At 46.6% G+C, this 27835-nt stretch overlaps 1 protein-coding gene across 6 annotated transcripts in view; it reads left to right on the top strand.

The window, feature by feature from the left end:
- Nucleotides 1-27835, top strand: part of RALGPS1 (Ral GEF with PH domain and SH3 binding motif 1) — a 224092-nt gene that overhangs the window by 58836 nt on the left and 137421 nt on the right. For all 6 annotated transcript variants that reach the window (XM_070430641.1, XM_070430640.1, XM_070430638.1 and 3 more), the window contains exon 5: nucleotides 24248-24331. In XM_070430641.1, coding sequence (XP_070286742.1) covers nucleotides 24248-24331 — 84 coding nt within the window. The remainder of the gene's footprint in view (nucleotides 1-24247; nucleotides 24332-27835) is intronic.

Below are 27835 nucleotides of genomic sequence, written 5' to 3'. Positions count from 1 at the left end.
GGATTCGTTGGGCTCTGATGGCGGGAGCAACAGCAGGATTCCAGGCAGTTTGGAGTGAGTGATGGGCGGATCACAGGCTTCAGAGGCAGGAAGGTCTGCATTTGCAACCTGGCTCTGTTGCTCTCTAGCTGTGGGATCCTGGCAGGTTCCTTCACCTCCCAGTGCCTGCATTTACTTATCTGTGAAATGGAAATGATACCATCTCCTAGTGCTGTGATTGCACAGGCAGATGAGGCGGCCTGCCCATGGCAGAAACTCACAAGTTATTTCTTCTCTGTTGAGAGAAGTCAGGGATGTACTAGGGGGAAAGCAAGGGCGGCGCTCTTAAGTCAAGTGTAGAAGGGCCCTGGGGAAGACCTTCCCTGTCACTGCTGTGTCCCTTACTCCGACCACAGAGCCTGGCACACTGTAGGATCAGTGCTTGCCAGTACTTGCCAATCCTTGTTGGATGAATGAGAGGCAGATAGAAAAGCATTTCTTTCTGTATGGCCTCAAGCTTAAGGGCTTGGGCTCTGGAGTGAGAAGGCTTGTATCTGTGTGATCTAGATCTCAGTTTCCATGTATGTAAAATGGAGGTGATAATACGACTGCCTTCAAGAATTGGGCATGAGGACTGAATGAGATATTTTAAATTTTTTCTTTGAGGTATAACTGACATGTAACAAACCACACATAAATAAAGACAACAATTTGATGAGTTTGGCTGTATGTATATACCTGTGAAGCTGTCATCAAATCAAGATAGTAAACATATCCATCACTCAAAAAATATTCTCATGCTCCTTGTGCTCCCTCCTCTCCAACTCCTTCCACTGTCTTGAAATCAGGTGGTCCTTAAATCATGTTCTATTCAAAATTGTTTTGGCTCTTCCTTCACATTTCCATATGAATTTTATAATCAGCTTGTTAGTTGTACGACAAGCCAGATAGGCTGCTGATTGTGGTTACATTGGATCTGCAGATCAATTTGGGGGAAATTGGCATCTTGACAATACTGAGTCACTTCAACCATGAACACAGTGTATATCTTTATATATTTGGGTCTTCTTTAATTTATTTCATTAATGTTATATAGTTTTCAGTATATAGTATACATATTTTGTCAGATTTATTCCTAAGTATTTTACTTTCTGTGCTGTTATAAATGTTATTTAAGTTAAATTCCACTTTCTCATCACTAGTTTATAGAAATATGACCTATTTTTAATTGACCTTGTATCCTACAACTTTGCTTAAATTCACTTATTCCACATTTTTTTTTAGATTCTATAGGATTTTCTACATAGATGGTGATGTCTCTGTGAATAGTAACTATCTTCTTTCTTTTTACCTGATCAGTCTGGCTAAGTATATTGATGTTATTGATCTCAAAAAAAAGTTTTGGGTTTCATTATATTTTTTATTGCTTTTCTGTTGTCTAATCCATTGATTTCTCTGTGTGTGTGTGTGTGTGTGTGTGTGTGTGTGTAATTGATTTCAGAGAGGAAAGGAAAGGGAGAGAGAGATAGAAACATCAATGATGAGAGAGAATCATTGATTGGCTGTCTCCTGCACACCCACACTGGGGATCGAGCCCACAACCCAGGCATGTGCTCTTGACTGGAATTGAACTTGGGACCCTTCAGTCCGCAGGCCGACGCTCTGTCTACTGAGCCAAACCAGCTAGGGCTCTGTTCATATTTTTAATTATTTCCTTTCTTCTGCTCACTTTGAGTTTAATTTGCTCTTCTAGTTTCTTGAAATGGAAGCTGAAGTCAATCATTTGAGACCTTTTTTCATTTCTAGTGCAGGCATCTAGTGCTAGATATTTCCTTCTAAGCATTGCTTCCCCCGCCCCATTTTTATATTTTGGGACTTCATTTCCACCATTTCAAAATGCTTTCTAATTTTTCTTTGGATTTATTTTTGAACCATGAATTATTTAGAAATGTGTTATTTAGTTTCCAAATATTTGGGGATTTTCTAGGTATTTTATGTTATTGATTTCTAATTCCATTGTGGTTAGAGAACATATTTTGTACAATTTGAATTATTTTAAATTTATTGAGATTTGCGTTATGGCACAGAACATGGTCAATCTTGGTTAAGTTCTGAGTGAACTTGAAAAAAATGTGTATTCTGCTGTTTTGCAGACTGTTCTATAAATATAATTTAGGTCAAGTTGGTTAATAGTGTTATCAAAGTCATCTATATCCAAACTGATTTTTTTCTACCTATTTTTTCTATTAACTATTGAGAGAAGAGGATTGAGAGAAGAAATCTCCCACTATAATTGAAGATTTTTCCAATAAGTTCTATCAGGTTTTGCTTCATGCATTTTGAAATTCTATTATTAGCTGTATAAACATTTATAATTGTTATGTCCTGTTGAATTTACCATTTATCATTATGAAATGAACTGCCTTATCCTTGGCAATATTCTTTGTGTGAAATCGACTTTGTTTGAAAATATAGCCATCTTTCTTTTGATCAGTGCTATCATGTGCTATGGTCTGAATGATTGTGTGCCTCCTAAATTCATATGTGGAAATCCTAACTCCTCCGGTGACGGTATTAGGACATGGACCTTTGGGTAGTTAGGATATATGGTCTTTGGGTAGACCCCTCATAATTGAGATTAGTGACCTTATAAAAGAGAACAGCTCATTTCTTTTACCAAATGAGGACACAGTGAAAAGACGCTGTCTGCAAACCAGGAATTGGGCCCTTGGCACAGAACATGGTCAATCTTGTTTTGTTTTTTTTTTTTTTAATATATTTTATTGATTTTTTTACAGAGAGGAAGGGAGAGAGAGAGTTAGAAACATGGATGAGAGAGAAACATCGATCAGCCGCCTCCTGCACATCTCCTACTGGGGATGTGCCCGCAACCCAGGCACATGCCCTTGACCGGAATCGAACCCGGGACCCTTCAGTCCACAGGCCGACGCTCTATCCACTGAGCCAAACCGGTTTTGGCACTACCAGCATCTTGATCTTAGACTTCCAAGCCTCCAGAACTGTGAGAAATAAATTTCTGTTGTTTACAAACCACTCCATTTATGGAATTTTTGTTACAGCAATTTGAATGGACTAAGATAGCATGATATATCTTTTCATCCTATTACTTTCAACCTATTTGTATCTTTGTATTTAAAGTGGGTTTGTGGCAGGCAGCATATAGTTGACGCCTGCATTTTCATCCACTCTAACAATTTCTGCCTTTTAATTGGGATGTATATTTAATGTGATTATTGACCTGGTTGGATCTAACTCTATTCTTTGTTCCTCTTTTCCTCTTCTCCTGACTTCTTTTACCGTCATGTGTATCTGTTTGTGTCTACACTGATCCCAGCTAAAGTCAGAAAATGTCAAATGAAAAGAGTGCAAGACTACTTTTGTTTTTGTTCTTTTTTGAATTATCACATTCATATCCATCTGTCTTCTTTTTTTAAATTTATTAAGGGTGGAGGGGGTCAATGGGATAAAAAGAGAGACATCTGTAATACTTTAAACAATAAAGATAAGAAATCTATACTAATAAAAGGGTAATATGCTAATTAGACTGGGAGACCTTCCGTACATCCTTCCGGACAAAGCTATGGTGGCAGGGCTGAGGCAGAGGAGTTAGGGGCAATCAGGCCAGGAGGGGAAGACAGTTGGGGGTGATCAGGCCAGCAGGGGAGGGGGAGTTGGGGGCAAGCAGACCGGTGGGTGGGGGCAGTTGGGGGCGATCAGGCCGGCACGGGGGTGGGGTGGGGCAGTTGAGGGTGAGCAGGCCGGCAAGGGGGGGCAGTTGTAGCAAGCAGGCTGGCAGGCAGAGTGGTTAGGGGCAATCAGGCAGGCAGGCAGGATTGTGAGAGGGATGTCCGACTTTGGGCCTAAACTGGCAGTCGGACATCCCCTGAGGGGTCCCAGATTGGAGAGAGTGCAGGCCGGGCTGAGGGACACACCCCCTCTCCCATGCACAAATTTCGTGTATTGGGCCACTAGTTTTAAAATAATTAATTTATTGGGATGATATTGGTTAATAAAATAATATAGGTTTCATGGTCCAGTGGTAGTACTCTTGTCAGTGATCACATGACACCTAAGAGGAGGAAGGGCACCCACCTCCCAAAGATTCATAGGGGAGAAGAGAATGCACTGAGGAGAAGGCTTCCCTTGGAAAGGCTGGAACTTTTCCCAAATTTGGACTTACCCCAGCATAGAAACCTTATTTTGAAATCCCCTCAGAGCTGCTTAGTGCACTGCCACGTGAAAGAAGCCACTCTGCAGGGGAGAACTTGGTGAGGCCACGTAACTGGGACCTGACCCGGCTGAGTTATGGCGTGAGCAGAAGAAGGAGGTTAAAGCAGTTCCTGTGTCAAATGATGTCATTTCTAGACCAGCCCCATCTTCTGGTATTTTGAAGTGGGTCATAGAGTCAGCAGCCACGCCATTTCTTTTGAAATTCATTGCACAAACTGCTCATAATGGTCTCGGTGCACCAGCTCCTGCTGGCATCTGTTACCTGCATGTAGTCAGTGTTCAAGAGGAGTTCTTATATTGCAGACCCTTTTGGGAAACTTCCAAGTCTTCAAAATGGCAAACGGTTTCCTTGCCAAGCTAACTTCTGACTGAAAGGCATGTCAAGGCTGTCCGTGCAGATGAAGCTTCTGCTTTGTCTGGTAACACATCTGGGTTGGACGCTTTGATGAAGCAGGAGGGCCTGCCTGCCACTGTGGCTGGGGCTTTCTGTGGCCGCGTGCATTGCTGTCAGAGGTGGCTGTGGTCCCAGAGCCTGCAGTCTCGGCGGAGCTGGGCCCGAGCTGCCACCTTCTCCGGAGGCTTTGCTATGAACTGGAGCGGCACAGCACGCTGCTTCCACGCCCCGTTCCCGGCTCTCCAAGGACAAGTCTTGAGGTACTTGCCTGAACTTCAGACTGAAGTCCTACTTTTTTTTTTCTTTGAAAGTAAAGCAAAACACACAAAACAGAGAAAGAGGAATTCATTCATGGCTTGGCTTACTTACCAGCTATTTTTGGCCATGTGAATGAGGTAAATCTTTCAACTCACCATTATAGATGGTTCTGAAAAATGGGCGGTTTTGGCCTTGTTGCCCCCTGAGGAGCCTGGGCTGGACAAGGTGGTAAACTTTGTGCCGCTGGAGGAAATATTTGTGTAGCCGGGAGTGGCAGAGTTGTGCCGAGTTTCAGCAGCAGGAATCTGGAGATACCTAGAAACCCTGCCCTTCTCTTTGGAAGGCTGCTTCCACTCCAGAAAACACGCACAGGGAGTGTGGGTGACAGTCCTTCCAGAGAAGAAGGGAGAGGGAGAGAGAGATAGAAACATCAACGAGAGACAATCATTGATTCACATACCCCACATTGGGGATCAAGCCCACAATCTGGGCATGTGCCCTGACTGGGAATCAAACCGTGACCTCCTGGTTCATAGGTCGACGCTCAACCAGTGAGTCACACACTGCTGACTTTGACATCTGACACTCACTGACTCTCTCATAAGTGGGCTTTGCAGTGATAATCTGGTGGGGTTTGCAGGCAGGGTTTTCAGCATCTGTTGGAAAACAAGAAAGTCAAGTGGACTGAATATCAAGGTATTATGTGTCAAGGAGCATCATGTGTTGGATGTCAGGGAGTGTTTCACAAGTTCAACTTTATATTCAATAATAATAATAATTACAACTATTTTGTGTCAGTCACTATTTTAATAATTTTATATCAGCTGAACCATTGAATATTCATAATAGTCATATAAGGAAGGCACTTTTAAAAATTGGTTTGAGAGAGGGAGAGAGAGAGAGAGAGAGAGAGAGAGAAACATCAATTTGTTGTTCCACTTATTTATGCATTGGTTGCTTCTTGTATTGCCCTGACCGGAGATTGAATACACAACCTTGGAGTATCAGGAAGATGCTCTAACCATCTGAGCCACCTGGCCAGGGTCAGGAAGGCACTTTTATTATCCTTCTTTTCAAATGAGTAGACTGAGGCCAGGGAGGTTAATTGATCTGCCCAGGGCTGGTCAGTGACAGAGTCAGATTCGAACTCAGGTGGTCTGGCTTGAGGATCCACATGTCAGCCCCTGGTAACTGCCTATCGTGCCAGACTGCAGCACTATAGTTCATGTTTGCTCTCACTGGCACAAGTTTGGATTTGTTTTGGTTCTTTTCAGGAAGTTAGTATTAATTATTTTTTGCTTGAAAAAAAAAGGAAAGAGAGAAATAATCTCTGAAAAGATTTTTTCATTCAGATTTAATGTGAAGATAAATTATGTATAGAATTTCACATAATTTTTAACACATGTTTTACTGCGGAGGGAGCCCACAGCTTTCATTAGATTCCGAAGGACCTGAAACTCAAGGGCAGGGACCACATCTAGTGTGTTGTCTCTCAAATGCTTGGTGTGGTCCGGGGCACATGGCATTTGTTCAGTAAATTTTTATGGACTCACTGAATAAAAAGTTACTGTGCTTAAAGAATTGAACTTCTATCTGGAAAACTCACTTTTTCAAATCACATTACCTCCTGCTAATTGATACAGGATATCACACATTCAGTCAGCAATTAGTTACTCAGCATCAGCTATAGCCACGTACTTAGTGTACAAAGCAAACAACTTAGATTCTTAGGTGCCCTCCTGAGCAGAGACAGACAGTTCAACAGGCATGGCAGTAAAGAATGTAAGGGGGCCCAGCTGATGTGGCTCCCTATGTGGTTGAGCGTTGACCTATGAACCAGTGGTTGGGGGCTCTATCCCCAGTGGGGGTGTGCAGGAGGCAGCCACTCAATGATTCTCATCATTGATGTTTCAATCTCTCTCTTCTGATCCCTCTCTGAAATCAATAAAAATATATTTTAAAAAAAGAATAGTAAAAGGATTGCACATGCACACAGGAGCATCCATGTGGTCTGGGGAGTGGTGGAGGGTTAGAAAAGCTTGTCTGGTTTTTAGCCAAGCCCTGAGGAATGAGGTGGATTTGGTTAGGTGAAGGGGAGGAGAAGGAATATTTCTAGGAAAGGGAGTACCATCAAGGCCTTAAGTGAGAGCTCAAGACAGGTGGGACAGAGGCGTGAACAAAATATTCCACCTGGCTGGGTCACACACAAAGAGGCCGGGCAACTGGGTGGCTGGTGGAGGAAAGCAGATGATGGAGGGTGGGATGGGGCCCTTGGGGAATCTGGTTTTGTGCGTGCTGAATGTGAGGTGCCTGTGAGATTCCCACCTTGAGATGCCTAGTGCCATGGCTGCAAATAGAACACTTCTGTCTTGGATTCTGTGGGCATTACTGCACGCCCTTGGGCAGAAGTCTAGGTTCTTAGGAGTGCTGATCTGTCTATGGGAGGACCCCTGGCCTCAGGGAGGGATCTTGGGGCTGATTTGCCACTGGAGACTCATTAGTAGCCAAAGTATTTGGACATTAGTGGGACCTGGAGAAAAATACACCTGAAGGGGCAGCCGTGAGAGAAGTGGCCAATGTGATAACCAGAGCACCTGGATGGGTGATGCTGAGAGGAGAGGAGTGTCCTGAAAGCGGAGAGCCTGCCCCTCCTTTTCCCTCCCTGGTCCCTTCCTCCACTGAGGCCACCCAGGCTGACGTGCTGTGAGAACGAAATTGTGGGAAACCAGGTGAGTCAGAGTATTTTTATTTTCAAGTAACAGAAAACAGCTTCCAGCCAACTTGACAAAAGGGGACTTTGCCAACACAAAGGGGAATTTACTATAAGCCTCAGGGGGTGTCTCATGGGAGCTAGAAGTGGATGGAGGCTGGGATCCAGGCCTGGCCAGACACTCTTCTTTCATCTCTCCCCTCTGACCTGCCTCACGTCTCCTTCCTGGCTTCCACGCTGGCTCCCTGACTTCCTGGTAGGCAAGGAGGCACCCGGATGGCTGCATGGCTCCTGAGCCCTGGAGGTTGCTGCTTTTCTCCCCCCTCCATCTACATTCAAATTTGCACACGAGAATCATTAATGGCCCCATGGGGCTCAAGTTTATGTCATTCTAGGTGACCCTGTGATGGGGTTTAGAGCAAGGTGCAGTTCGCAGAAAAGCAGGAGCTGGGCATGTGCTGGGGGGCCAGTGTCCTTGAGTGTCCCTTTGTCCTCATATGTCATTTGCCTCTTGGGGACCCTGGCTCTGAGACCCCCGTCTGCTCCAGTCAGTGCCTTTCATGATAATATTGTGCAGGCTTCTGAACAGAGCCCGCGAAGGTGGGTGGGGGTGCAGGGAGGACTTGGTTGAATGAGTGATGCCTCCTGAAAATTAATGCCTCTAAACGGCCCATGTTTAGACAGCTTTTATTTGCATATGGCTTAGGTCAGAGGTGGGAACACTTGGCCATTAGAAAGTAAGTTTTACATATTTAGTTAGGATTAAGAAAGATCCCCTTATGCAGGCACTAACTAGGTCTGCATTTTAGTAACTCTTCCTGTGGTCTCTGGTGTGTGACTCCTTGAGGGATGAAAGTTGGCCTCTGTGGGGCCCCAGACTGCCAGTGGCCGGCTTGATCTTGCAGCTCTTTGGGGTGGAAGGGTCCCAGCGCCTCGGTTCCTTCCCCTGGCAGCGTGGCAGGAAGGGGCTCTGCCTTGGCTGGGCAATGAGGAGGCTGCCCTGGTGGCTGGTGATGTGTGTGGAAGTTCCCTTCCTAGACGCTTAGTATTCAGTTGGATGTATTAGATAGATTATATCTCCAACTGGGGAAAAAATCTAACTGCATTTAAAATCCTTTATTTATATCTGGCTGATACTCAAAAAGCCATTTGACTAGGTTTGTACCTGAATGCAATTGAGACAGTTATGTTGACTCTCCCTCCCACCCCAAGATATTTAAAAAAATAAATACTGTTTAATAGGATTTTGTATGCCAAGATTTAGTCTGAATGTCAGAGCATAAAAATGGGTTCGTATGTAATGGGAAGATCAACAGGCAGTCCCCCCACCCCTGGCCTCCCTCACAGAGTGGTCCTGGCAGCCCCTTCCTGCCTGTAAATACTTGGGGTTGCCTCATTGGCATGTCAGTACGGGCAGAAGCAGCCAGATGATTTTATGATCCATAAATGCAAGCACCAGACGTGCTCCGAAATTCATTAGTGTTTGCTTGTCATTACAAATAGCCTGTGTTGTTTGCCTTCCGACTAGACTGGCAGACAGGCAGGGCCCAACCAGGGTGTGGAGCGCTCCGAAGCCCTGGTTCTTGGGAAGTGAGAGTTTAGAGCAAACTTTTAATTTATGGCTGAAGATTGTTTTGTTCTCTTGAGTGTAGGTCTTGAAAGTTTGAATCTTTATATGTAGATCAGCTTTTCCTTCAGTGGAAAATATGAGGTTCTTGGTTAAAACCTACTCATAAACACAGTTGTGATCCTCGCCCCCTCACCCCCGCCCCCACCCTGCATTGTGCATAAACTTTTTGGAGAGGGCAAGCCTCTCTGAACAGCCCAGACACTTGCCCTTGCAGTCTTGCCCCTCTTTGCAGAGCACAGCCCCCTCCTCAGCCGCCCTGCCCTCCTCCTGGTCCTGGAGCACTCAGGGTTCAGCCTGTGCATCCCCCATGGTCCATCTCAGACCCCAGGTGACACTGCAAGGTGATTGTGAGACTGCGGTGGTTCTAAGCCACTGCCCTCTGATGTGGGGGTGGGCCGAGCAGGCCAAGCAGTCTTGGCTGCGTATGTGCTGAAGTCAAGGTTCAGGCAGCCCTTGAAGTCTGAGTGGCATCTGGAGGAGGGTGATGTGCAAGGGGCCAGATGTCTGAGGTCTCCGAGTGGAGTTATAGATGTGAATGTAATTAGAGGAGATATTCTTCCAAATGATCTTCATATGGCTTGCTTAGGCATTCCCAGGCCTGCTGGGATGGTGGCTTTTTATGCTCATTATTCAGTTGTCTCACGCATATTGACTATGTGTGAGGCTCCCTGCCTGGTGTTTCAGGGACTCAAGAATGGGTGAGAAATCCCTGGTTGAATGAGAAAGGTAAGAAGTTTATGTATATAATTATAAGGGCCACACTGAAGGGGGCAGACTAAGTGCTGTTTGGGAGGGAAACATCCCGGGGCTCCTGCTTGCTTCTGGCCTGGAAAGGTTGGTATGATTTGGACACAGAAAGGGCATTCCAGGTGGAGGGAGGGAGCAGCTTGAACACAGGTAAGGCAGTTGGGAAGAAAGCGGCCTTGTACCGGGACCAGTGAGCAGATTAGTTTGGCTAGAGCAAGAGAGAGGTGAAGGGTATTGTGGAAAATTAGACCAGAGGTTAGAGTGGTCTCATCGCGGAGGTCCAGATGCTGTGCCCAGGCCTCGTGGTACCTGGTTCTATAGGCACTGGCCGATCTGTGGTTCCTTCAAGAAAGCTGGTCAAGCAGCAGCCAAAGTCCTACAGGCCCCCTGGCCACAGCATGCTCCAAACCAAACCTGAGATGCTTTTCCCAGAATCCTGCTGTGGTCTCCCACCTCTGTAACGGCACACCTGCCCACCCAGTCAGGCCAAAAACTTGTCATCAGCGACTCCTCCCTCTCCTGCATTCTCTACTCTTTGCACCCTGTCTCCCCATCTTCCACTCCTCTGTGTCCCCAGTTCCTCCTCCCAGCTCAGGCTGCCCTCTTACTTCCTCCTCAGTATATATGCTTACCTCCCAACAGGCATCTCTACACCCACTTCTGCCTCATCCTACTCTGCTGCCACGCTGCCCCCCCCCCCCCCGCAATTTTCAAATCTCTATCCACGTCACCGAGCTGCTTCAGAATTTCCACTGGTTTCCCCAGTGCCCGTAGGATCAGTTCCATGTCTTTAGGATGGGTATGTAGGCCTTGTGAGACCTGGCGTATCAGCCTTCTTCTGGCCCTCCCCACTCCTGTCTCTGCTTCTCCTACTCCAGCTTCCCCGCAGGTCCTTGGGTCTGCTTCCAGGCCTGTGCACTTCCTGTTCTCTGCCTGGTGTGTTTGCCCTCTGTGCCACTCCCTCTGTGTTATCTGGCTCACCACTAGCCCCCTGCTCCTTAGCTAAGCCAGCCCCGTGTTGCACTCTCTGTCTTCACACTCTGAACTTGTCCTTAGGCACTTAATAACACGTTCATAATTAACAAGATCTTCTCCACTGGAAGGCAAATGCCCTGTTCACTACTCTGTCCCCCAAGCCTTGCACAGTGCCTGGCACAGAGGAGGCACTTTGCAAAGACAGGCTGGCGATTGCTGATTAGATGGGGCCGAGACAGTTGAGGATCTGGCTGGGCCTGAGTTTGGGCTTGAAGCCATGGTCTCATTCCCTGTCTTATAAAAGGTGGTTTCACACCATCAAAGGCTAGTGGCTCCATGTCTGAAAGTTTTCCTCACACTTCTAATTTAAATAAGTATCCCTATATAGATCAAACATTGGAAAGGTTGGTTTTTCCTTTTAGTCGTTCAGGAGAGGAAACAGCTTTTCAGAAAGAGCCATTCCTCCCGATCAGCTTGTACACCAGCTGTCTGTGGTCACCATCAGGCAGTTCGAATGCCAAAACAGCCAGCACTCCTGTACTGTGTCCTGCTGTGCAGCCATTACTGGAATTTATCAAAAGTCTGGCTTTTCTCCGGAAATCTTGCTCTGTCCAGGGACTTCAAGCTGCTTGTGATAAAAAACCGAGTACCTGGGAGTGGGGGAACACTCTTTCAGGGTGATGTTGAATGAAACTATTAACTTGATGAATAAAGACTTCCCCTGTGACTCCCTCCTGCAGCCCTGCCTCCCTCCATACTGTAATCAGGCCTGACTGCAGGGAGGGGCCGGGCATGTCCTTAGTCTGCCTATTAGAAAATGTAAAATATGTGTCTTGCATGATATTTCTGGGTTGGAGCTTCTAGGCTTTCTCAGCCAGGAATCCATGAGAGAATTAAGCCTAATGCCCGAAGGTCCGTTGTAACAAAGGCCCCATTCTCCGGAGAACACAGAGTCCCGTCATTTTCTGTGTTCTGTGGTCCAGACAAGGAACCTAGTGGAGAAAGGCTGCTCCACCTGTTGTTTCTAATTTTAATTCACATTCCTGTAGTGTCTCTCTTTGTTGGTTTGAGATAGATGTTACTAAACTTCTAAGTCCTTTTTAAAATCTAAACAAATGTTTCATTTTGCTAATTATCTTGAAGTATCTGAGAGGATCATATCACTTTATCTTCTGTGATTTATCAATGTGCTGTTGTTATGCTAAAATTTTCATAACATTAGCTTATTCTTGTATTTCTTTGGCAAACCTGCTAGGTAATGTGGGATGATTCTGTGTGCAGTGTGTGTGTGTGTGTGTGTGTGTGTGTGCATGCGAGTGTGCGCAGGAAGTTTATCTGTTAGAGCAGTGGTTCTCAACCTTCCTAATGCCACGACCCTTTAATACAGTTCCTCATGTTGTGGTGACCCCCAACCATAAAATTATTTTCGTTGCTACTTCATAACTGTAATTTTGCTACTGTTATGAATCGTAATGTAAATACCTGATATGCAGGATGTATTTTCATTGTTACAAATTGAACATAATTAAAGCATAGTGATTAATCACAAAAACAATATGTAATTATATATTCAATATGTGTTTTCCGATGGTCTTAGGTGACACCTGTGAAAGGGTCGTTCGGCCCCCAAAGGGGTCGCGACCCACAGGTTGAGAACTGCTGTGTTAGAGCGTGATTGATAGCTGTGACTGAGCAAAGGAAGTAGGGTAGCACTGGAAGAGGAGTTGAATCCCGGTGCAGTTGTATGAAAGGACTCATCCGTGTGGGATGATTCTTTTCCCCTCTTGTTCTTAATTTGTTAGGTGTTAGGGTTTGGGACTTTTTCCTGTCACTTTTTGTATTCTGGAATAGATTATTTAGTGTAAGAATTAGGTATTCTTTAGAAGTTTGAGAGGACTTGCTGGTAAAATCATATGGTTCCAGAACCTTTGAGTTAACTTTTCCAGTTTCCGATGTGGTGTTTAGCATACTCACCAGACATAGGAAAGTTTGTTTGGCCAAAAACTGGAAAGCAGTACAAAAGATTAGGTCGTTGCCTGCCTCTTCCTATGAAGCAGGTACTTTCAGAAATTTCATGTTGTGTTCCCTGCCGTGTTCAGGGTGACCCTGCAGTATGTGAAGACCAAGATTAAGAAGGACTGAATTGTGCTGAAAAATGTGATTGCCAAATTTCAGTTGCAGTGGAAACAGTGAGCTGCAAATTAGAGATTGCACAAAACCAGAGTTAAAAGATGAGCTATGGGGTTCTTTTAGAACTCCAAAGAGAAACAAAAGGAGACAAACATGGTGAATTGTTTCTAGGAGATGTCATGTGTGTATCATAGGAATTCTACCAAAAGGAGGGATGGGGCAGATATGAGAAGATGTTGGTAACATAGTAAGGACAGCAGCAGGTTATAAAACCACACATATAGTATGAGCTCAACTTTTGAGAGTGAGTGTGCAAATGTTTGTGTGCCTTGCACTGGGAGTGGGGAGTGGCCACTGTCCAGGGGACAGAGGTGCTCGGTGGCTAAGTGCCCAGGCTCCTGACACCAACAGGCCTGCCTGAGTGTGAATCTTGGTTCTCATATTGACTACATCTGAGGATTTGAGCATATTATGTAACTTTTCCAAGTAAGCTTTGTCTCTTCATCTGTAATATGGGGCAATAATTGTAGTGAGAATTCACTGAGCAACAGGTAAATGCATGTAAAACTGTGGGCCTTGTGCCTGGCATTTAGTGAGCACTCAGTAAACGTTGCTATTGTTGTTGCTGTCATTGCTGTTGATCCAAATGTAAACTCTGATTTTCTCTGGGTATTGGGCTAATGGTGATTTAAATTTTCTTCTATGGGCTCTCTGCATTATCCAAATTTTCTGTAATGAACATATACTAGGTCCCTAATAAGAAACCACCCACTAGTGGTTTTTTTCTAAAAAGAGAACATCTGAATGATGTTATTTGGAAAAAACTTTCCCCAGGAATTTGGGGGAAGGGAATTGAGCCTCATCCCCAGTGTGAGAGTGGGAAAAGAAGGGGTGGCCCTGTGGGGCTTCTATCGGGCCTACGAGTGGGCAAGCTGATCTGCCGATGGCTGCTCTCTGTTCTGTTCCTGGGGCCCTTTCTCTACCCCCCTGATGGACGGGAGCCTGTGCTCAGGGGCGCCCTTGGCTGCTGCCCTGCGCTGACAGCTGGTTCTAATTACGCAGAGCTGCACAGCACCAGGGCTGGAAAGGGAATGTTTTGGGAAATTTGCATCATCTTCATGATCCCAAGTCTACATGTTTTCTGAGCAGACAGTAGTTTGGGGATTTGATGAAGTAGTGGTGGCTATAATCGAGTTGCTTTTCTATAGAAACTATGACTCAACGCTGAGAAAGATGAATTACTTCTATTCATTCAGTGATCTCCCCCTCGTCACACACCCTCACTCTACAGAAGGCGCCATTTGTCCCCGGCTACTCTCCCCTCTTGTGGTTTGTCGAGTCAGAGGTGCTGAGGCCCGATGAAGGCCCCCGTGTTCATGCCTCCCTGGGCCCTGCCTCCTTCCCTTCTCCACACACACAGCCCCTAGCAGGTGTTTATTTCAAATTACTAAAGCGAATGGATCTCACATGATACTCCATGTGTGAGATTCTAGTACAGATGGGTCATAGCACAGCACAAGAGCACTTCATGGGTTTGGGTCTGTCTGCACTCATGTTATCAGCAGTAAAACTTACACAGCGTGAGGCTTTGGGAACTACCTCTTCTCAATCTCTTCCCATCCTTCTCAGAATAAAATCCAGCCCTTCACTGTCCTCAAGGCCAGGCTTCCCCACCCCTTCCTTTCCCATCACCTCCCTGCCCACTGTCCCCCAGGCTCGTTCTGCTGTAACCACACCAGCTACCCTGTTGTTCTGAGAGATTCCATGGTCGCCACCCAGGCTCTGTGCACCTGTCCTTCCTTCTGCCTGGAAGCCTCTCCCTGCACTTGTAGAGCTGCTTCACCTCCTTCATCTCCATGCCAGTGCCCGCCTGCCAGCCAGTCCTGGGGCATCCCCTCCAAACATTCCATTCCTTCATCCTGTTGATACTTTATTAGGATTTGTCGTCTGACTTATTACAAGTTTCTCATCTCTCCCCCTTCCTGTAGGACACAGGCTCCATGAAAGCCACGGCATGTTTTGTTCCTGGCTGTATTTCCTAAAACAGCGGTCGCCAACTGGTGGACTGAGGACCACTGGTGGTCCGTGAGGTCCAAAAGGTTGGCGACTGCTGTCCTAAAACATACGTTAACTCTGATAAAGAAATGAATGCAGACGTGCTTACTGTTGTCCCCTTTTTTCTTTCTCATCCTTCTTTATCCTTTCTTCTCACCTTTTCCGCTTTTCTCCCTCTTCCTCCTCCTCCTCCTCCTCATCATCTAAGAAAGAGGTAAGGACACCGCTGCCCACGGACAGCTACTCAGAAGGCTTGGACCTAGAAGTGTCTTTTAGCACCTCAGCCTTGGGGAACAAAGCAGGGCAGTGTAGGTGTCTTTGCTGCCTTGAGTTATGCCTGTCTACCCCATAGGACGGACACTGAGCCCCTCGAGGCCCTGGCACATTGCTGTCACTTAGCCCTGCCTTCCCGTCCTCCTTCCTCCCTCTCTTCCTCAATCTCTCCCTCCCTTCATTCTTTCCTTCCTTTCTTACATTCTTTCTCTCTTCCCTTGCCTCCTTTTGCCTTTCTCCTTCCCTTTTCTTCTCCTTCCATTTTTCATTACAGCTGGTTTTGTTCCAGGGAGGGTTTATGCAGCTCCTGCCAGGAGCCCTCCAGGACGCTGTCCGGCTCCCCAGTGAGCTGCTGCCTCCTTTGGGCTTCACTTGCTTAAAGCCCTAACATCTCTCTGTAGGACAGGCCTGTTTCCCGAAGGTCCAGCTGGTCGTGATTTCGCAGGAGTACTCCATCAAAAGGTACAGAAGCTTCTAGTGGGCATGTGAAAACTGTATGTTATTTATAAATGTTGGCACTGACAGGTTATAACCTGGTAATGACTTTATAAAAAATTGTATATTTCTGAGTAATTACTCAACTGTGAAGATTTAATTTTAGAAGGGTTACAGTGTGTAATATTGAATTATGTCATCTATTAAAATTTGTTCAAAGTTATCCTGTACATGATAATCAGATAGTACAGAAGATCTTGTGAAAAAAGGCTTGAACCCTTACCCCCACCCCTCTCCAGAGGTGAACTCTTTAAACCGTTTTTTCTTCTACTGGTGACTTTTGGAACTTTATTTGGTGAATGGAAACCTTAATTTATAGTTTCATCAGCTTTAAACAGTGTTTCCCGACTGTTCACTTCCTACGCTTTCCTTTCCCCCTCCACCTGCCACCTCCATCAGCTGTACTTTCTCATTGTCAGATTAGTTAAATTAACATTCGGACATTCTGCAACTGCAACCAAGTCCATCACACTTTCCCTCAGGTTGACCCTAAAAGTTGAAAACCAACAAGCAGCATTTATTATTGTTACGGCTATGTAAGTATTACCCAGTGCCACAGCTATGCACATGCTGCTCAGTGCCACTCTGTGGTGTGCCAGGGTTGCACTTCATTCTTTGATGACCCTCGTCATTCAAGGGAGAATGTGCCTCCCATCAGGGACCTACAGATTCTCTTTCCTTTCAATCCAACTGCCTGTTATTAGAATGTATATAGGTATATAATATTTAAATAGATACAACTATTAAAAAACATTTAAATGTATTAAATATGTACTATTTAAATGCACATAAATTTAAAAACATATCACATTTAAATTTATACAACTAGGAATTCTTGTTTTTTGTTATTCTTAGAGATTATAATTGCTTTCTTTCTAGTATCATTTGCCTTTGTCATGTCCTCAAATCTTTTCAAACTTTCTATTATATTTTTATTTCTATCAATTTTTTAATCTCATTAATTTTCCCCCTTCAGGGCCCTTTGTTCCTTAGTCTTTTTGCTCAGCTGTTATTATGGGATTTCCCTTCACTGTTCTATATGCTTGGACTATTTCCTTTCCTTTTCTTTTCTTTTTTTAAGTATATTTTATTGATTTTTTACAGAGAGGAAGGGAGAGAGATAGAGAGTCAGAAACATCGATGAGAGAGAAACATCAATCAGCTGCCTCCTGCACATCTCCCACTGGGGATGTGCCCACAACCCAGGTACATGCTCTTGACTGGAATCGAACCTGGGACATTTCAGTCCGCAGGCCGATGCTCTATCCACTGAGCCAAACCGGTTTCGGCCCTTTTCTATTTTAAAGTCATATTTATGAAGGTTTACTTTCATCCAGTATAATTCACCCTTTTTAGTGAACAGTTTGTTGAGTTTTGATAGATGCATACTCTCACGTAAACCACCACAATCCAGAAAGAGAATGTCTATTGATTTAAAATAACCCTGTACCCACTGTAGTCAGTTTGCCTCCTGTCCCAAGTTCCTGGAACCAGGGACCCAATTTTTGCCCCTGTAGTTTTTACTTTTCTCAGAATGTCATATCAATGGAATCATATAATGTTTTTGTGTCTGGTTTCTTTCACTTAGCATAAAAGCTTGACATTCATCTGTGCTGATGCACTTTGTCCATTCTTTACTGCTGAGTAGCATCTGTATATATAAAAGGCAAATATGCAAATTATCCCCTTGGGAGTTCAACCGGGAGGCCAGGAGTTCGATTGCTTGCTATGACGTGTGCTGACCACCAGGGAGTGGCTCGGAACAAAGGAAGGCCCCGGCCAGCAGCTGGTAGCCGAGGAAGGAAGGCCTCCAGCCGGCAGCCGGAAGCCCCCAAAGGGCCCTGATCACCGGCCAGGCCTAGGGACTCTACCCATGCAGGAATTTCATGCATTGGGCCTCTAGTTTGATTACATGGCTGTCTCACAGTTTGTTTATCCCTTCACTGACTGATGGGAATCTGGGTTGCTTTTAGTTTGGGGAAATTGAGAGTGAAACTGCCATAAACATGCGTATATGTTTTTGTGTGTGGACAAATGTTTGCATTAGCGAGATTGCTGGTCATTTGGTATGTGTATGTTTAATGTTATGAGAAACTGCCAAACTGCTTTCCCATATTGCTGCACCATCTTGCATAGCCAACAGTGACGTTTGAGAGTCCTAAAGCGCTTTACTCCTTAGTCAGTCCCCACACCAACCCCAAAACTGGCACGGTCTTTCCCATTGCCTCAGTGGGCCACCCTTCCCTGGGGTGTTTTTAGAACTCCTTTGGCTAAGTGTGAGATTATTCCACCAATTCTGAAGATTGTCCCAGAGGATAGATGGGAGGAATGGGGAGGAACACAGAGGGGGGAGGAAGAGAAAGGTTGTCACTGAGCAAAATGGTATGTGGTGCTGGCTGCTAGCCTGGTGGTGGTCCCTTTCCTCGAGGTGATGCCTGTTCGGTGTAGGCATGTTGTAGGGATGTGATTTGGAGAAGACCGCAGTCAGAAGTAAGCGCATGCATGGAAGCACCGTGTGTAGGCACCGGCTTCCTATGGCCTGGCAGCCTAGATCCTTTGGGGGGTCTTCAGGGAGGATTTGTCCCACTCCCCAGATCTCCTCTTCCAGGGCCGTTCCTCATGACCCTAGACATGGTCAGGGTCAGGCCTTTCTCAGGCCACCTCAGGGCATCTGACTCCCAGACACCTCAGAACAAAGCTGGCAGCCCGAGAGGGCGCTCCTGGCAGTGTGGCCAGGGAAGTTTTGCGGGGTGAGCTGAAAGCAGTGTTGACTCTTACTGTCACCAAGGAATGCTTGCCGATGAGGGCGCTGAGACAAAGTTGTTTTTACATCAGCAAGGGGTTTTTCCATAGTTACCTTGTAACAAACATTCTCCTTTGATGTCAGAATGGACGTCTAAATGAATCTCACATTGTTGTGTGCTTTTTATGGAGGGCAGCTGGTCAGACACCCTTTTGGTCTGGGCTTGCTGATTTTGAGGTGTTTGTGCGATGCCACGGAAGGTGGACAGCAGGTTGCTGAATATCCTGGGCTGGAGCTCAGGAGAGAAACTTGGGCTGAACAGACGTGCGGTTGAGGCCATGGCGGTAAATGAGATCTTCCGGAGGGAACCCAGACATAGGAGAATGTGGATGATGAGCATGGACAGATGTTGGTGGGGGTGGGGCACATGTGTCAGAAAAGAAAAAAGTAACTAGAAAATAAGCCTGAGAGTGGGGGGCCTGAGAGGTGAGAAGGCAACCAGAAGAACGCATGGCTGAAGGGCAAGGACAGAGTGACAAATATGGCAGAGGGGTGCCTAGCCAGGACGTTGTCGCTGGGAGAGAAAAGGGCAGTTTCAGCCCAGCCGATGTGGCTCAGTGGTTGAGCATTGACCTATGAAACAGGAGGTCACAGTTGGATTCCAGGTCAGGCCACATGCCTGGGTTGTGTGCTCGATTTCCATTGTGGGGTGTGCAGGAGGCAGTTGATCAGTGATTCTCTCTCGTCATTGATGTTTCTCTCTCTCTCTTCCTTTCTGAAATAAAAAAATATGTATTTTTTTTAAAAGAAAAAGAAAACAAAAGGGCCATTTCAGTGGAGAAAGGTGGAGAGGGAAGCCAGTTGAAACAGTGAGAACCGATGGCCCTTTCAAGACATTCCCTGCAAGGAGAAGAAAGAGCTAGCAGGAGCGGGAGGAGACTGGAGGTCTAGAACATAAACATCATCACCATTATTATTAATGGGAGAGGCTTATGCACATCAAAGTGCTAGTGGGAAGAGGAAATTGATGAGGAGGAGGAAATTGGGGAGGAAGAGGGTGGAGATACTGGAACAAAAGAGGGTATCAGGTCCTCTGAGCGAGGGGCAGGGATGGGACCTAAAGCCCAGGAGGAGGGTGGATCCTGTGGGCAAGGGGCCTCCCTTTCCCAGAAGCCAGAGGAGGGTACATTTGTAGGTTTAATGGTAGAAAGTTTTCTTCTAATATGTTTTCCCTCCCTGACAAACCCGGGGAACATCCACCTCACAGAGAGACCCCAGAGAAGCTGGCGAAGGATTATGCAGGCTCTTCCTCTCCTTCCACATCCAGCTGACCTCAGCAGGGGACAGAGTCAGAGTCAGGACAGCCAAGCGAGACTCCCCTCCCCCATAGCCCAGGGCCGCTGAGTGGCTCCTCAGGACCCTACCAGCAACAGCCCACACCCTGTCTCCCTTCTAGAACCAGCCCTGTCTCCTCTGGTCAACTCGAACTTAATTACACTCGAATCCGTTCCATAGCATGGACCTTTTTTAGGCATTAGTGACTGGAAGAGCATTGTTCTATTACCTCACATTTTCCAAACCCACTTCACACAGATGGAATCTCTTGTAATCCTATAAGGCCAAACACAGAAGAGGAGCAGGGCCAAGGAGGTGGGGCTCAGGGCCTGTTTTAGTAGATAGAATAGCCTTATTTCTTTTGACATCTTGATAAATCTTTCTGCGCTGCGTTTGGGAGATTTCAGCACTGAGGAACGCATTCATTCAACAAATGCTGCTCAGCATCTGCTGTGAGCCAGGCCTGGCCCTGCATGTCGCCTCTCTGTCAGCCTCTCTCTTGGTCTGTGGAGGCGGTGTCACCATCCCTGCTTCATCAGCCAGGAAACTGATGCGAGAGAGGTGAACTTACCTTCGGTCGCCCAGGAATAAGTGGCAGGGCTGGGGTTTGGGGTGAGGTCCTTGGTTGGCTCTAAGTCCTTTGATCCTTCTATTTTATCAAGGAAGCTCTTCAACAGTGTTTTACTCTGTTGGGGTTTTAATTCTAAATGTTACGGGCCTTCCAGTGCCAAAGGTTGCTTAGGGAATTGTCAAAACCCAAGAACTACACATACGGTTTTTGAGTCATGGTCTTAGAAATGTTCAAATCAAATAAATTCAGGGCAGATGTATTAACTGTGTGCTTTGGTTCCTGCCTGCATGACATCAGCAAAATGAAAGAGAAATAATAGATTTTTAAATAGTTCAAGACAGCAACAAGAGTGTGGTGTGGGAGAAGCAGAGGGTGTTTGGGTTAGAGCTGATTCTGATGGCATATGACTGGGGAAGAGGTGGAGAGATAACCTTTATCACACATTCTTGTGCTGGGTGCTCTGGGTGTATTAATCTCATCTAATTGTCAAGATGAACTTCACAGATAAATAGAGTACTACACCCATTTTAAGATGAGAAAATTGAGGTTCTGAGAAGATAAGCATCATGTAGGACCCGGTCTTTCTTTTTTCTTTTTAATAATTTTATTTACTTATTTTCCTCGTCCTCTCACCCCATTGATTTTTAGAGAGAGTGGAAGGGAGGGGGAGAGGCATAGAGAGAGAAACATCAATGTGAGAGAGACACATCGATTGGTTGCCTCCCGCACATGCCCCGACTAAGGCCAGGGATTGAGCCTGCAACCAAGGTATGTGCCCTTGACTGCATCTGAATCGAACCTGGGACCCCCAGTCCACAGGCTGATGCTCTATCCGCTGAGCCGAACCAGCTTGGGCTGAGCCTGGTCTTTCTAAGGGGAAGATCCACATTGCTTCCTTTCAGGATGCCTTCCTAAGTTACTTATGGTGTGGTGTAAGATTGGGGACTCAATTAAATGTACACACACACACACACACACACACACATGTATAATTTTGGCTATTTATCAAAGAAGTCAGAAAAAAATAAAATAAAAGGAGCAACTATTGGCCAGAAATTAGGCAACAACCATGCCTCAGTCCTTGAACATCAGTTTTATGAATTCACTTCTCTATCTGATTATAACCCATACCTTTCCGGGACTGGCTTTGGGATTCACAGGGGAGAAAGGCTCTTGTCCTCACAATTAAACATTGAAAGGGCAATAATATACATTTGCAAAAACGATTAAAATAGGTGAAAAGAAGTAAATATAAAATAGGGTGGGAGAAGTAAATATAACTCAGGTAGGCCAAATATACATTTCAGATAAAGGAGAATCATGGTACACAGGTAATTTATTATTATTTTTAATCCTCATCCAAGGTATATGTTTATTGATTTGAGAGGTAGATATATAGACAGACAGACAGACATTGATGTGACTGGAACATCGATTGGTTGCTTCCCATAGGTGCCCCAGCCAGGGATTGAACACACAACCTTTTTGGTGTAAGAGATAATGCTCCAACTAACAGCCACCCAGCCAGGCTACACAGGTAAATTTTACATCTCAGAGGCATTCATGTGCACTTTTGAAAGACAGTAGAGTCAAATTATCTTTTCAAGAGGACGAATGATACTGAGGCCCTTAACCTTTTTGTTAAAATGGTTGTGCTGAGAATTAGGTAACATGGGAAGTGCCTCTCCAGTGCTGGCGTGTGTGTGGGGTGGTTCTTGATAAATGGCAGCATTGGTTAATATCATTGTCATTACTGTTATTTAGGGTGTGAAGGACTTGGCAGGGTCAGGGATGGTTGTGTTTCCTCATGTGGGTGACCGGGAGGGCGATGATGCCATTTACAGAAATGAGGTGGCCAGGAAGAGGAGCTGTTTTTAGCTTCTGGCTGGTTCTCAGTCGTTCTCAAGGCCAGGTCATTCATCTGGTGTCCAGAGCTGTCCATTGCCTTCAGCTAGGCTGTGGTTTAAAGTTGGGTCCTGAGGTGCATTGGAAGGGCACGGCACTTTAGGCATAACTGCTCAGCCAGCAAGTTTTGTCTTGTCCATTCCTGCTGCCCTCTCTGGCTTTCTAGCAGACTCTGATCTGTGTCTATTCCAGTTGGTGGACAGCTGGCTCTCACTAAAGATCTTATAAAAGTTCCAGGTGTGTGGTAAAATAATCCTATATAATAAAGAGGTAATATGCAAATTAACCCTCACACCTTTACAAGATAGCTGCCTACGACCAGGCCGGCAGGGGGGTTAGTGAGGGACGATCAAACGACTGAATAGCAGGCTGCGTGGGGGGGCCGTGAGGGGCGACCTGGCCGGCAGGAGGGGGCAGTTGGGGGTGACCAGGCCGGCAGGGGGGCAGTTGGGGGCGATGAGGCTGGCAGGGGGGCAGTGAGGGGCGATTAGGCTGGCAGGGGGGGGCAGTTGGGGGTTGGGGTGACCTGGTTGGCAGCAGGGGGTAGTTAGGGGCGACCAAGCTGGCAGGGGAGGCAGTTAGAGCCAATCAGGCCGGCAGGGAGGGGGCAGTTAGGGGTGATCAGGCCGGTGGGGCGCGGGGGGGTAGTTGGGGGTGACCTGGGCGGCAGCGGGGGGCAGTTAGGGGCAACCAGGCCGACACACAAAGGCAGTGAGGGGTGATCAGGCCAATGGGGGAGCGGGGGGTAGTTAGGGGCAACCAGGCAGGCAGGCAGGTGAGCGATTAGGAGCCAACGGTCCAGGATTGTGAGAGGGATGTCTGACTGCCGGTTTAGGCCTGATCCCTGAGGGGTCCTGGATTGGAGAAGGTGCAGGTTGGGTTGAGGGGACCCCCACTGACCCCGCCCCGCCCCCCTCCGTGCACGAATTTCGTGCACCAGGCCTCTAGTGTTATTAATAATACTGAGGCCTGATATGAACTAAAAGGAGGTCTTGTCACTTAGGGGTGGAGAACTTTAGAATCTACCCCTTTCCCCATTTTCTGCCAGGGCTCCACAGGCACCAGCTGAGAATGCTAGGCATTTGAATAGGGGCTTTTCCTTGGTCCTTTTATACAGTCCCCTTAGATTGCTCCTGTTATCTCCCTTGGATCAGAACCAGCCTCATGGAAAGGTAAATTTTAGGTAGTTTGATCAAACTATAATGCTAAGCCTGCTGAAAAAGAAGAGACAAGGCCCTGGAAAGAGATATTAAAGGGAACCTCTCCTCTGTCCCCTTTGGTTATATGATGGATGGGAGGGTCCAGCTTCAGGTAGGAATCAAGGTAATCCCAGAAGCTTCCCTGGTTACAGTGGGCTTGGGTCAGGCTTTCCTTGAACCCAGGAATAGAAGATGTCATGTAGCTGATGAAACCTGAGATTCTCCAGCCAGATTTAAATTTCAAGTTTGCCTTTGGAGGGGATGAGTCCCACTAGTTAAAACGTTATGTCCTCTCTCAGACGATTTGAGTCAAGAAGGGATTTCTGGTCCCAGAGAAGCTGGTGGAGTGGCAGTGGTGAGGTTGAATATTTTGGACAGAAGTCCTGGGGAATAGGGCTGTAGAGAAAGCATCCCCCTTCTCATCTCTAGGGTCCCAGGAAACGCCTCCTCCCAGCCTTCCTCTCCAGAGGCAGAGGATCTTCCCACTCTGGTGAGGATAGCTCTTCCCCACCTCCATATCCACGTTCCAATCAGGTGCCCCTGCTGTGTTTGCATCCCAATTAGAACCACTGTTGAAATGGACTCTTTGCTTCCTAGGAACTAGCCAGCTGTGGATGGAGTAAGAAGGAGAAACATAGTCTCGCCCCAAACGTTGTGGCCTTTACCCGGAGGTTTAACCAGGTAAGCATCCCCTTGCATGTGCCTGTCCAGATAGCAGTGTTGCCACCTGTAGATTGGGGAGCCCTGCTGGGGTTCAATTCCAAGCACTTGGTCCCAGGTCCAGGCCCCTCTTCTTGAACTCCCACTTTCATCCATTCTTGGGTCATCACAGTCCTCTTTTCTCACAGCAGGTGGAACTGAACACATCTTTCCTGTGTTTAAATCACTTCAGTGGCTTCCAATTCCACATAAGCTAAGGTTCAAGCACCTTAATTGCCTTGCAAGGTCCTGCATGGTGGATCTGGCTATGTCCACCCGCCAGCCTCATCTCTTGCCCCTCCCCCTACTCTGTGGGCTTCAGCCACCCTGGCCTTCCTTCCCTTTCCCAATGCATCATACCTCTGTCCCGTCAGGCTTCCATTCATGCCGTCTTCTCAGCTCAGAATTCTTCCTCAGCCTGAACGGCACTTCCTGGGGAGTCTTCCATGAACCCCAGCCTGTATAAGGTCTCCCCGTCATGCGTTCCCTCACTGCACCTGTGCTTCTCCATGTGGCTCTCCCTCACCTGTCCTCATTTTGTGTGACTCTCCAGTCTCCAGCTTCCTTCCCCGTCTGTGGGTTCCATGAGGGCAGGAACTGTGTCTGCCTTGTTCATCACTGCGTCCCCCACCTTTTGCCCAAGGTCAGCATAGAATAGACCCTCAGTAAATGCATGCGGAATGAGTGAATGAGGTGCTCAGGAAGCATTCCTTGAAGTGAAATTCTTTGAATTTCCGATGGCCTGCTCACTGGCCTCATACATCCTACTACGAACTGACTAGGTCCAGCCAGAACCTTTGTTCCATGTATGAAGATCTGCATCCCTACTTACTAAGTGATAGTGGGGACTTAGGCCTGCTGAAGGGGTGGGCTTCTGATTGCTGTCAGATCTCCCAGGACATGGTCATCAGTAGGAAGCACCCTGCAAGACCCCTTTGGATAGATCAAGCCCTTAAATGGTGCTGTTGACAGTTGTTCTTATTTTCTGCTTGTTTTACTGGTTTCAAATAAGGGCAGTGGCTTAGAGGTTGCATGGTGTGCACGACTGGATCTCTGGGTGATGGGCCTGGGTTCCCTCGGGCGCCTTCCTCCAGCTGGGCGTTCCCTCTTGGAAATGCCGGGTCCTGCGCATCACATTACCCAGCCCCCTCCAGGCCTCCCCAGTCTGGGCTGCCACCCCGAGCACATTAGGAGCCTCAGAGAGGCACCAGCTCGAGTCCTCCAAGCAAGGCTGCGTTAGCATGACTTGTTTTATGAGACAATGGGAACTAAGGAGGGCCTGACGGCGGTAGGGAGTGCACACCGTTTGTTTTGAAAAGGAAGTTCTAAAGTCTTTTGTTTCTTTTTTCTTTGTTTTCAAAATCTTTTCCTTTTCAACTGAGCTTAGTCTTTTAAGAAAACACACCAAAAACCAGATGTGCACACACTATCAGGGGATTCATAGTTTCCTAGCAAAACCCTCTGACTCAGAGCCAGCTCTGTCCCACCTCCGACCAGCCGCCGAGCTCCCGGAGGCCACTGGGGGATCTGATGTAATCTGCTTTGCACAGGAGGCCAGGTCAGCTTGGCCAAGGGCAGCGTGGCTCATCCTGCGAACAATTGCATCGTGTCCAGATCAGACCAATACAACAAACCAGAGCAAAGCCACACTTTCCCAAACGGTACCCTGAGAGAGGGCCTTCCTGCAGCCTGTCAGCTCCTCAGAGCAGCAGCTCCTGGACATACTCTGGTAGCTCCGGTTTGAAAACTGGCTGGTGGCCAGGTCTGGTCAGCCACTGGGCTGCTTTCCCTGAGATAAACTGATTGGCATTCCTTCCTAGCAGGCTTCCATATGCGAGAACAAGCTTCCCCATCGGACTCCAGACAAAGGAAAGCAGTCACTTACCTTTCTGAGCCCCAGTTCCCTTATCTGTAAGTGAGAACAGTAACAGTACTCACCTTGCACGGTTGTTATGAAAGTGAAACGAAAAAGCCACTCCAGGGGAAGGAGAGAGCTGACTGTGGAAATATAGAAAGACTCTTGGGCAGAGACGATGGCCCAGATGAAACGGAGATTGTGACTTTTAAAGTGGTTCCAGTGCACAAGGGTAGATGGTTTTCTGAAGTTGCACTTTGCAGCCTGGGAGTAGGGACATAGGAGGGCAAATGCTTGGATCCAGCCACAGGTCGGGGTTAGCAAAGCAGAGTTTTTGAAGGAGCAAGAGCAAGGGAACTTAAAGTGCTGACTAAGGGCTGAAGTGACAAATGATAGGGGAGCAGTCTGCTCAGGGGAAAGGGCTGCTGGGACTGCAGGTGTGGTGAAAAGGAAGGACAGGCACAGTGGGGGCTCCGGGATAAGGGAAGGTTGAAAGGTTGTGGCCCAAGACTGGAATTTAAAGTTTCTGGTGCAAAGCAGTTCTGGATGATTATGAGGAGGAGGTGACTGAAGTGGTAGGTGGGGTAAGAGTTGCTGAAGTGGCCAAGGAACCTTGAGGCCACAGTCACGCACAGTGATATTGAAGTTGCCCAAGGAAGAAGGCAGAGTTTGGTATGGAGAGGAAGACAGTGATCCAGAACCTGATCTGTTTACCATTTCTATAGCTTCACCCTTTTCAGATGTCAAAGTGGGTGGGATCATATATAAAGAGCCCTTTCAGACTGGCTCTTTCATTGAGCAATATGTATTTAAGATTCATCCACGTCTTTATATGGCTTGATGTCTTAATTTTTTTTATGAATACGATTCCATTGTATGGACATACCAGCTTGTCTACCCATTCACCTATTGAGTGATATCTTATTTACTTCCAGTTTTCTATAATTATGAGCAAAACTGCTGTAAACAAATGCATGTTTGTCTCTCTCCCTCCTTCCCTCTCTTTCTCTCTCTCTCTCTCTCTCTCTCTCTCTCTCTCTTTCTGTGTGTGTGTGTGTGTGGTCACAAATTTTCAAATACGCTTGGTAAATACCTAGGAGTACAATCACTGGATTGTGTCTGTACCATTTTTCATTCCCACCAGCAATGAATGTAAGTTTGTGTTGCTTCAGATCCTTGCCAGCAATTAGTATTGTCAGGGTTTTAAATTTTTATTTATTTATTTTAGCCATTCTAATGGTGTGTGGTGATCTCACTTTCCTTTGCTTTAACCAGCCACTCCTGGGTGCCTCGCATGAAGAGCAGGGGGACTGTCACGCAGGAGTGGCATGTCAACATTACAGTGGCCAGAGGGTGAGGGGAAAGAAAGCATGTTACATAAGGGCCAAGTGAAGGATCTAGGATTGAGAAGACTCAGGGAGAAGATAATCAGGGTTTTTTCAAGTAATTGAGGGGTTCCTCTGGGAAAGCTGATCAAGCATAACCTATAGGGCCCAATCAGTAAGTGTAGGGACCAGAGGATAGGAGTGGGGAGGCAGTGCTTTACCCTAATACAAGGTAGTTCGTTCCCTGCCTATGAAAGCCCAGGCAGAGACCAGACAGGGCTTTATCACAGTGACTGTAGAACATCA

Source organism: Myotis yumanensis, unplaced genomic scaffold, assembly GCF_028538775.1.
Source record: "Myotis yumanensis isolate MYYU_CA2020_CCGP unplaced genomic scaffold, mMyoYum1.0.hap1 SCAF_12, whole genome shotgun sequence".
NCBI classification, from domain to species: Eukaryota; Metazoa; Chordata; class Mammalia; order Chiroptera; family Vespertilionidae; genus Myotis; species Myotis yumanensis.
Note: the sequence above shows the minus strand (reverse complement) of the source record. Positions and strands in the feature narration are given on the sequence as shown.